Below are 10,607 nucleotides of genomic sequence, written 5' to 3'. Positions count from 1 at the left end.
GGCCCGAAATTTGTTTGCCTTTTATGAAAACACACGGGTATAAATGAAGAACTACAAAGAATGGTTCTCCAGATAGGCAATAAAAAGGGGGAGGAAATTGCTCACATGAAACAGTCTGACGGTCCTCAAGAGCCCCAGTCCCCAACCTTCGATCTCCTCCTTCTCATTACCAGTAACCAAGGATTACCACAGGTTTTCCTAAACTTCTATTTCTCACGCATTTCTATTTAAAAAGGGATGGCAGGCAAAAGAAAGATGACCTTTTTTCCCACTGAAAAAATTATTTTGAACAAACCAAGTTCTCATAAAAATCAATGCCCATGTTTTATGACATTGGATAAAATCCATTTGGAAACAACTTCTGAACCCCAGCTGAAGGGAGATCACTCCACCTCCAGATCAGGCCAGCAGCCATCCACTTCTGGAAGGGGACACAGCAGCCGAGGGGCTCCAACGCCCGTCTACCACGGCCGTGACCGTGGCGGGGCCTGGCTTCTGAGGCTGACGCTCACCCGCGTCACCTGACACGGCCACTCTCTTGGCTGCGGTTTATGAGCTGCTAGTGTTTACTTGTGAGACTGCTGGGAGCTGAAAGGGAAGGAAGACAAATACACCAAAGCCCAGCTGAGCAACTGATAGCTTTTACATTTTATTTCCAGGAAACGACATCTTGTTTTCACAAAAAGAGGTATGTCATCCTCTCAAACAGAGGCTGCCTTGGCTTCCAGGGGCAGAGAGGAGGGCACATCCAACCTGTCTAAGACAAACATCAACAGAGGTGCCCCTGAGGTACCAAGACAGTAACAACAAACTGAAAATACAGAACAGAACTATACAACCCTCTTTACATGAGACGAGGCAGTCCACGAGTACCCCAAAGCAGTCAGGGTGGGGTGTACTGGTGGTGCTTCAGAGAACGGTGGCAGCAGGACTGGCCAACACAGAAGCTCAAGATGGAGGACTTCCAACTCAGCTCTGTCCCACGTGGCGCTATCCCATGCTCTGTGCCAGGGCGGCCCAAGATCCATCCCGAGAGAATCCTCCAGACCACCCTAAGTTCCCACTGCCTGGCAGTCTTTCAAGTGCCACTGGAGCATGGTCTTCAGGACAGTCTCTTTGCTTGGGAGAGAAAACAAAAAGAAATAAAGGAGGGCTGCAACCCTCAGGTAATTCCCCACACAGTGGCCACAGTGTGTGGAAAAACTAGTCACGTCATGTCACTCTGTTCACATACTGCCTGTTCTTCTCCCAAAGTAAGAGTTAAAAATCAAAGCCCTGACAGAGACCTTTAAAGCCCTACAAAATCCCCACTGCTGTGTCTCTGGCCCAGCCACCAGTATTCCTGGTGTGGTTCCTGCCTCTATTCTTGCTCCTGTCACCAATGATTCTCTTCACTGCAGCCACATTCTTTGAGAAAAACATAAACATGAATATCTCCACTCAAACTCTCCTAATAGTCTTCCCATTGCCCTAGGGTAAATCTTGTAGCACCCTTCATGACCCAGTCTCACCGCTCGGTGCTCTCTAGCATGTTCCAATCAGCCACGCTGTGCTTCCTTCAGCCTCAAAACCCTCCTGCTTCCTTGCATGTGGCCCCTCAACCTATCTGATACACCCACGTCTCCTTCACCCCACGACCTTCATCTAGTACTCTGCATTTCTTACTGAGCACTTTCTGTAAGTAGCCTAGGCCCTGCATTTAGACGGAAGGCTCATGAGGGCAGGGGATACACGTGTGCCCTGTTCACTTTTGTCTTCAGCACCTGCACTTAGTAGGTGCTGAGAAGGAAAGACCCAGAAGAAAGCAAGAGATGTTTCCTTCCGGGGCTGGTCTGGTTCAGGTTTGAAGGGACAAGGGTAAAAGAGGTCCAGACAACCAGGGTAAGAAAGCAGGAAGCAATCAAGCAGGAGCCCTGGCCAGGAATAGGCGTACGTTTACACAGCAGCTTAGCAGGCAGCTGGATAGGACATACATGGAGGGCAGCCTCAAAGGTGACGCCTCATTCTACGATACTGGAGGTCGAGGAGCAACCAGTCACTTTCCATGATTAGTTTAAGGGAATGTAGAATACCAACTTATTGGAGCTTGCTCTAAAAATATTCTGTGTTAACTTAAGAGTTAAGTGCAGGAACCAAGAAACTCTTGAGAAAAGATTCTTTGGTTAATCACACTACTTTAAAGTGATCTTCTACAACACAAAGTTGTAGGAAGTGTGCGTGAACAGCAAATCATAAAGTTACATGTTAGTTAGGGACTTCAAATAACTATTTTATAATTTACCATTTAAAAGGGGCTGGGGGGGCAGAAGAAAAACTTTTGCCGTGGAAATAGCAGCAAATGATGTCAAGTGCTTCCTGCCGGGCCCCTGCGGCAGCCAGAGCCACTCACATTTGCTTCTTTCTAGCTCTAGCATGTACTCAGGTTCTGCCTCTAGGCCCTTAACCCAGGCTGGTGGGACAGGCTTCCCCGGCAAGTGCTGATCTTCAACATGGGGGGCTCACCTGAGTTCAAGGTCAGCCATGGATCTCATCACTCTGGCGTGCCATGGTTTCTTCAAACCCAGCCACCTATGTGTTTGGGGTACACTGAAGGATCATTAATAGCAGTCTGGGGAGGTCACTCTCCTAAGCAGTGAAAGCTTTTCCAGGTGCCTGCAATGAGGTGGTAGCGCCTGGTGAAGGGGAGAAGATACTCCATCACAGAGCACTGAAGTCAGGAACAGGCTTTTAACCTCCCAATTTAAAAGTGATTCAGAAATCCTGGGCTATGGCGTCAACAAGAAAGTCACGGTTCTAGAACGTTGCTGCTCCATGAGTTCTAACTAATCCCCCAGGCATCTCTACTAAGACCCCATCCTCAGAGTGCTACACGTCTTCACCATCCCATTGGCAACTGTGTATCATAAAACGCACAATGATGAGGAAGATGCCCATCAAGGGCCAGGAAAGGAAGGACAGTAGTAAGGAAGGAAAAAAAGAGGAGCAAAAAAAGAAAGGGGGAGGGGGGTGATTCAGAAATTAGAAAAAATACTAGTAATAGTCTGCTAATTTCCTCTGTCGTGACAAATCTGCAAAGGACAGGTATTTACAACACAATCAATACCCTCTGCCCCATGCTAGCCTGCTGAGAGCCTTTCCCCCAGACACACACTGCTCCGTACCAGGCGGGCACACAGGCTTTGTACACACACACTCTAGATCCCCTAGGGGCGGCGTGGGTGGGGCAGGGGTGCCTCCCAGGAGCGCTTGCTCTGGATGAGGCCTGCCCGCCCGCCGGACACTGGTACTGCTGCCACTGCCCACAAACCTCCCCCGAGGCTCCAGTGCTCAAGGTGGTGGGTACTGCCTGGTGGGCACATGATTTCTCAGACACTGCTAGTTTCTCTTGTTCTGTGTTGGGGTCACCCTCATGCTAGCTACAGGAAGCTGGCACGAGCCACTGGCCCTGGGGTCCGACCCGGGCCAATCTTCCTACAGCACCCCCAGCAGCCCTGCAGCGAGCTCAGGCTCTGAGTCAGGAAAGCTGAGGTTCCCCATTTTCTTCCCACCTCAGCCCCACTTCATATGCTAGTGCGTATCAACCAACAGCCTCAGTTCAACACGTTAGTCACTACCAAGGGAGCTAATAGGGATTGAATATAGTTGAAAAAGTCCCTGACTGAAAAACCACTGTTCTAAAAAAGGACCAACGAGGTCTTATTTCTAGATAATTTGTGCTTCTTTTCTGAGCACAATCCCAAAGAAACTGCTAGGGAAAGCAAAATGTGAGAATGTTAACACTCCTGTCAAGCAACCAACATTGAATGAGGGTAGGATTAAGATGGGAGGGGATAAACTGCTCCAGCACCTCAGCAGCTCGGGGAGCTCTTTGGGGGGGGATGTCAAACAATGTCTTCCTTCAGAAAAGTCTCACACCAGGGAGCCACAGTGACTCCCACAGCAAGCCCCGACACTTGTTCCTGCCCCGGTTTAGGGCCTCTCCACGAGGAACCTCACACCCCAGCATCCTCCCCTCCCCTCCCCTCCCCTACTCTCCTCTGTAGAGTCTGGCCTCACTGTTTACAAGGGATGGCGGCTAATCAGTCATGAAGCATTACTCCTCTCGGGGGAGCGGGAACTACAGCCACCAGCAGCTGCCAGGGCGGCCAGCAGAGGGGCTGCTCTTGGCGAAATCAGCCCCACGCTGCCACCGACAGACGTGTCTCCCTGCCTGAACTCATGATAAGAGCAGCCCCTGCCCAGGAGAAAATGGCCCTGCCACAGTGTCAGAACTTTGACAATTATATGCTTGCCAATCCTAGTTCCCAGATTCTAAATTTGGCCCTTTTAAAAATTCCCATGCACTAGGGATTAAACCAGCTTTCAGCTGGCAAGGAAAGTCAGTATCTGAACTGAGAATTTTCTCTAAACCCCACATTGCAGCCCAGTGAAGCTGCTGATGACTCTGGCACATGTTTCCCTAAATCAAACCTTCTGTCTGTCTCTAGAGAAAACCTCAAAGCTGCATTCGCTGTGATAACTGCAGAAGCTGAGCCTGGTGCCAGAAGAGCTCTCCGCCAGTGAGTGCAACAGGGAGGCAGAGACGGTTTACTGTGCAGGCGCCTAGAGTTACCAAAAAGGCAGAGACAGTCTCGTTAGCCTTTGAGAGAAGAAGGGGGGCCAGGGGGGTTGACATTATTTGCTTGCAGAATTAACCCTGTGTGAGGAGACTCAGAGGGAACTGAAGACATGGAGTTCTTTCCCTTTCTGTACCACGCATCAATGGTGCCTGTGCTTGTGAGAAGGAACCCGGTCGAGGGCTGGGTGAAGAAAGAACAGGGTGCCCCTAAGCCCGCACAGACTCGGCTCACATGCTAGCCTGGCTCCCAGGTCACCAATCCTCTCAGAAATGTAAGCGGGAAGAAAACAGAAGGCATTTATAAGGTCTCGGGAGACGCTTGCCAAGCCGTGGGTGTCTTCCTGCTACTCTGGCACCCAACAGATACTGAGCCTTGTGTGGGCATGAGAGCGGTGCTCCTGAGCAACAGGTCACTGCTTCTCACACTTCTGCACTTTGCTTGTGCTGTCTCTTCTGCTTAGCAAGCCACCCCGCTCCAGCACCTTTACGTCTCAGAGAGTGAAGGGGCAGGTTCGGCTGCCGGCGCTCAGCGGACCCTGCCTGACGGCAACAGGAATATCAAGTAGGAAACCCTGGACCCGGAGCTCATCTTTGCCCATCACTCTGTGGAACTAGGGCTGCACAGGGTCCTACACAAGTCATCAGGGATTGGAGCAGTGAGGAGCCTGAGGAAGAGCAGGAGGAAAACGGGCAGGCCCAGCCGGCTACTCACCAGCCTCCGAACCAAGATGCTGAACAAGAGGAGGTGGAGCTCGCACCAGTGGGGGATGGAGAGGATGAAGTTGCTGACAGCCAGGGTTGGAGCCCCAGCCCTGGGGCTTCACTGGTTAGACCCACTACAAGATTGAGGAGGGAGAGGAGGACCTGAACTTGGAGAGCTGGTGAAGAGGACGATGGCTGGAGTAAGCCTGCCTGCGCCAGGGGTGCCTGCCTGGGCTCGGGAGATATCAGATGCCCAGTGGGAAGATGTGGTACAGAAGGCCCTCCAAGCCCGGCAGGCAACCCCTGCCAGGAAGTGACCACCCTGAGAGCCGCCTTAGCTCCCTGCATTCCAGGCCAGAACCAGCACAGGACTGAACACACCCCTGGTTGGCTATGTATCTCCACCCTCCCCATCTCCCTCCCACATCCAGGCAAATCAGACTTCTTCTCAGAGACCCACTTTATTCAGTTCTGTACTTATGGGGACATTGGCCCACGCCCAAGCCACCTTAGTATTATCACCATTTATCATTACCACTCTGTGGAGAAGAAAGTGCGCTGTATATGTGCTCAGACGCACATCCCTCAGTCTCTTTCACACACACATCCCTTAGTGTCTATCTGTCTGTCTGTCTGTCTGTCTCTCTCACACACACACACTCAGTACAAATGGCACTTCCCCCATGAAGTGATGGGGATCCCATGCCCCCACCTGCCCAGGCCAACATGAGTGTTGTCACCTCTTGTTTCTTAGCACCCTGCTGTGGAGTGTGTTCCACTACCTTCTTCTCTTCCTACCTTCTCCATAGACTGACAGGGCTGTAGAAGTGGAGACAATGCTTTACTTGTCCCCAGCCCACTCTGTAGTGTAGTGGCGCTATCAATACTATGGAGCGGGAGGATTCAGTCGGAATCAAGTGGCTACTGGGAGATAAAAATTCAGGGGGGTGAGAAAAGGGGGCTTTAAAACCTGGCACAAAAATCACAAGCACACAGCCATCAGGAAGTGGAAAACGCTTCGGTTCTAAAGAACCACACGGGCCACTCCACGTCCCATAGGTCAGAACGTCTTCCTCAGGTGCAGCACACCTCCTGCTTGGCACGCTCGCCGCCTGGCTCTGTACAGGCTCGCTGCCTCTGTTCCGCTGTCTAGCTGAGGCCAGTCTGCTCCCACAGCTGCTTGCAGCCCATGTCCCGGCCTTGCAGCCCATGTCCTTGCAGCCCATGTCCCCATGTCTAGGTGGCATCTGTTGAAGTGCGAGGGGAAAGGAAGCAGCCCAGAGAAGATCCTGTTTGTAACAACAAGGCTTTGAAGCCTTCCAGCTTCTCTGGCCTTAAATAACGGTGCATCTAAAGGTACACATAAACAGGTCACCAACGTTTAGGAGCTGCAAAGCAGTAGGAAGGACAGAGAGCTTTTGGCTCTTCTCTGAACACCCTTTACACCCAGCCAGCTGACATCACAGCACTTTGGCACTCAGGCTTCCCCGGAGGACAGTGCTCTAACGGATTATTACAGGGACTGAAGATGATAATCAGGCCCACTCCGCTCCTGTGCAGTCTTACCCGACACAGTACCCACCCCTTACTCCACGACCTCCTCGTGCTGTGCCCCAGTACACCTTGTTTTGTCACAGGTCACTGAAGTCTCAAGCAGGGGCTCTGCAGGCCTCAATACAGCAATCCCAAGTACACCGAGGACACTCTGGTCAAAGAGCAGATACTCTGGAAATGTGGTTTGTCAGGGAAACTCACCCACCCAGTCACTTTTTTCCAAACTCTGATGAGAGACTTGTTGGTAAATATATTAGGCTCCCCAGATACACCATAATAGGATTAAATGCATCTCTCTTTGGCTTAACACTATGCCCAATTTGTTAATTGAGTCATGACTCATAGCTACACCTAAATATGTGTTTTCTTCAGACATTCTCCAAGTTGTGAATCTTTGACATGTACACATCCTATTTTTAATTTATTACGTACCTAACCTAAGGTTTTTGCAACACCAGGTTAGCATCTGAACTGTCTTGAACAACAGCCCCACCTAGAGGCGAGTACAGCAAACTGTTTAACCACATCTCGCTCCCAACTGCCAACCAAGGCACAGGCATTTATTTAAGCATCTTCCTTACATGCTGCTCAAACCAAGTAGAATCTACCAGAAAGCTTTTCCCACATTCATTAGTCTTTATTTTTCCCCTTTTTTCTATCTCTTCCTTAGCTCAAAAATAACTTAGCTGACTCTTCCCTAACCACAAAAATCTGCCAAAGTTCGAAGTGTCTTGAGGGGGATACACCTCCTTGCTCACACCCACTCACCTTTCCGTTCCCTAATGAGAACAATTCTTCGTTCTTTTACTTCTGAGCTCAGATTATCTACCATCTTATTAATGCAATTGTCCAGAACCAGAGAGTGGGTTTTGGATTTGATGTCCTTCCGACAAATGGGACATTCTATCTTCCGCTTCATCCATTCATTAATACAGTAGGAGCAGAAACTGTGGGCACAATTCAAGGTGACAGCCTACAATGGAAATGTGAACACACATGTCAGAACTCATGGCTACTCCCCAGAGTGGCTGTGATCGCGAAGCTAAGACAAGTGTTAGCTTCCAAGGCCAAACAGAAAGTTAATGAGCATCCCATTTGAAGGTTTACAATATTGGAGTCATTCTTGGGGATGGAAAACTTTAAGATTCATGTGAGATAATTCCTTTTCTTTTTCAAAGTTGAGTTTATGGTTCAGGGCTTGGGTAGACTGTTTGCCTGTTTTATTCTACTAACTCAAACCACACAGTGAACATGAATTAGATGTCTTGCAAACACCACTACTGGACACAGTTGGGCAAGTGTGTGAACCTTTAGTATAAGTACCTCAGTAATTCTCTTATGAGAAACAAATTTGTCTTGTCAGTGGCAAATAAGAACCTTATATTTTCATATACAAAGGGGAACATGTGCAAAATATTCAATATACAAATGGTTAAAGAAAAAAAAGCGCTCTAACTCAAAAGAAATCTTAAAAACAAACACAGAAGATTAACCTAGAACTAAGGAAATGGTGGAAAATGCTGCTGGTTCACTGACAGTGATGGAACCCCAAAGTAAATAAGCCTATGAGAAAAAAGCAGAAGAAAGTGTGTATTTGAGGAGCTCCCCCGAGTAATTCCAAAGGTCAGATTCTGTCAGGGTCCTTCTCACGCCCAAGAATATAAACCACTCTTTTTGTTACTCTCTTTTATGTGCATCTGCTAAAATACAACATTTTCTGAGCCTTAAATCTCTATTCCTGCTTTGTAGGATAGCAGTAAAAAATAGCATATAAATCATGTATTTTTCAAATGCTAAGGTCAGCCCAGAGAATCCTCTAGGAGACCCCCTGTTTACTACATGAGATAAATTCTCTTAAACAGGACTAGCGCCTGTTGATGAAACAAAAGCCTTCCAACACTGACTTTAAGAGGTGACCAGTAGAAAAGGTTAAGCGGTATGCTGTGGACAGGACAGGTCAAGTGGTTCATGTCTGAAACCTCCGTGCAGAAGCCCCAGGTCAGCTAACTCCTCACCCAGCCCAGGCTCCCTTCCTTCATCACGCTTTGGTGGCGTCTTCCTGAAAGACCATCCCTTAAAAGGAGAAGAATGCAGGTAGCATCTCCTTTTTTAAAGGGGCTGAAAAGCACTGCCACTGAGCCACCTGAGCTTAGCACTCATGATGTAAGATGATCTGGGTGCAAATGTACAAAACAAGAGCTTCTGCAAAAATGCCACAGAAGGACTAAGGCAACAGAGGGGAGATGTTTCATTCCCATAAGAAGCTTCAGCACCCCTAAACTATGTTCATTTGCCCACTGAATTTCCCAAATGACCACCAGTAACATTCCCCACCATGCTGAAAGGCTTCGTTACCTCACATTCAGAGTAAAGGGAGCTTTACTGAGCTGTTTTATTCTGATACTTCAAAAATCTAATGCTATGTGACTCTGTTTCCCCCCTCAACAAAGAACAAGGGCTTTATTGTACTAAAAATGTGAATTATACCACATAGACTTAAGAACAAATGAGATTTTTAAAAAGGACAGTGAAGGAAAAGAAATCTGAAGGGAAATGGCCATCTCCAGAGATCACTGAGAGGGCAGATCACTGCAGAAGGACTGTCTCTAACTGCCTCCAGCTGAGGCAGTCTGGACGGCGCAGGTCCTGTCGGGATGGGGACAGCCAGACGGCAGCAGCCGTTACTCATATTTACCTCGATGAAGTATTCGGAGCAAATGATGCACTGAAGCTCGTTCTCCAGCACGTCGTTCACATGGCTAAGAACTTCTTCCTTCTGTGCCTGCACTTTATTTTTCTCCTCCTGCAAAGATATACAACCCGACCTGTCACCTGGGAGAACCAACACGAATGCAAAACAGGACAGGGATCAGGGTTAATTGTTCTGGAGTGGGTCACAGGAGGAGTCGAAATTAAAATTCATCCTGCCGCAACACAAGAACAAGACACTTCCCCCAAGGGTTACTGCTGTCAGAACTGCTTTCTAATACACGACAGTCTTCCTTTCTCTCCCCACTTCTTCAGTATTTGCAGTGTTTCTGCCTCCTTGCCCAAATTATATAAATGTGGAAAAGTGAAGCTGACACACTATAGCCCCACCAACCACCGACGCTAGAAGAGGCATCACGCACCCTCTCTCACTAGCTGTAGTTCAGAGGTGATCACGAGAAAAGCATCCCAAGCCACTAAGCACTTCGTGAGCAAAAAAGACATGAAGAATGGTCCACAGAGATGGGAGTTTGAATTAGTTTAGAAGGTCCCTTGTGTTCTCTGCAGCTGCTACTTCTGTGAAATAAGGATAATGCCCAGATTCCCTGGAGGTGGGAGCCTCTGGAAGCACCTCCAGGCTCCCAACTCTTGATGCTGTATTTCCCACTTCCACAAGGGCTGCAGTGCAATTATCTGTGCTTTCCCCAGGAGGTCAGACAGCTTATGAACCTACGTTTTAGGGAGGACCTCAGGAGTGCTCTGTTATAGCAGATATTGATTTAAGTTAGCACCTCACGCCCTAAACAGAAATCATCAGGAGTCCCTGAGAGGGAGAGGAAAGTCATTTAAGGTATATTTGTGCGGCTGATCCATTTTCCATCTTTTATTTTCTCCTTTAATCAAAGTCAGACTGCTTAGGGCAGGGAAAAGGGTTTGAGCCCATTTCTAACTAGAGTCAGATTCCTTGAAAATGTAGGAATCTCTGCGTTTCATAAGCTGTGGCAGTGTCTTTGACCATCCCCCC

General features: G+C 48.6%; 1 protein-coding gene across 3 annotated transcripts in view; it reads right to left on the bottom strand.

Moving 5' to 3' along the window:
* Nucleotides 1-625: 625 nt before the first annotated feature.
* Nucleotides 626-10,607, bottom strand: part of RNF8 (ring finger protein 8, E3 ubiquitin protein ligase) — a 37,526-nt gene continuing 27,544 nt past the window's right edge. For 2 of the 3 annotated variants that reach the window (XM_012723341.1, XM_012723334.1), the window contains exons 6-8: nucleotides 9,570-9,677; nucleotides 7,643-7,847; nucleotides 995-1,119 (exon numbers count right to left, since the gene is read on the bottom strand). In XM_012723341.1, coding sequence (XP_012578795.1) covers nucleotides 1,103-1,119; nucleotides 7,643-7,847; nucleotides 9,570-9,677 — 330 coding nt within the window. In that variant the 3' untranslated portion in view covers nucleotides 995-1,102. Of the gene's footprint in view, nucleotides 1,120-7,642; nucleotides 7,848-9,569; nucleotides 9,678-10,607 lie in introns of all 3 variants that reach the window. The other variant, XM_012723345.1, reaches the window with a different exon arrangement.

The sequence above is a fragment of the Condylura cristata genome, unplaced genomic scaffold (genome assembly GCF_000260355.1).
Source record: "Condylura cristata isolate star-nosed mole 26May11 unplaced genomic scaffold, ConCri1.0 scaffold00001, whole genome shotgun sequence".
In the NCBI taxonomy this organism is placed as follows: Eukaryota; Metazoa; Chordata; class Mammalia; order Eulipotyphla; family Talpidae; genus Condylura; species Condylura cristata.
This window is presented reverse-complemented; position numbering and strand designations above follow the sequence as displayed.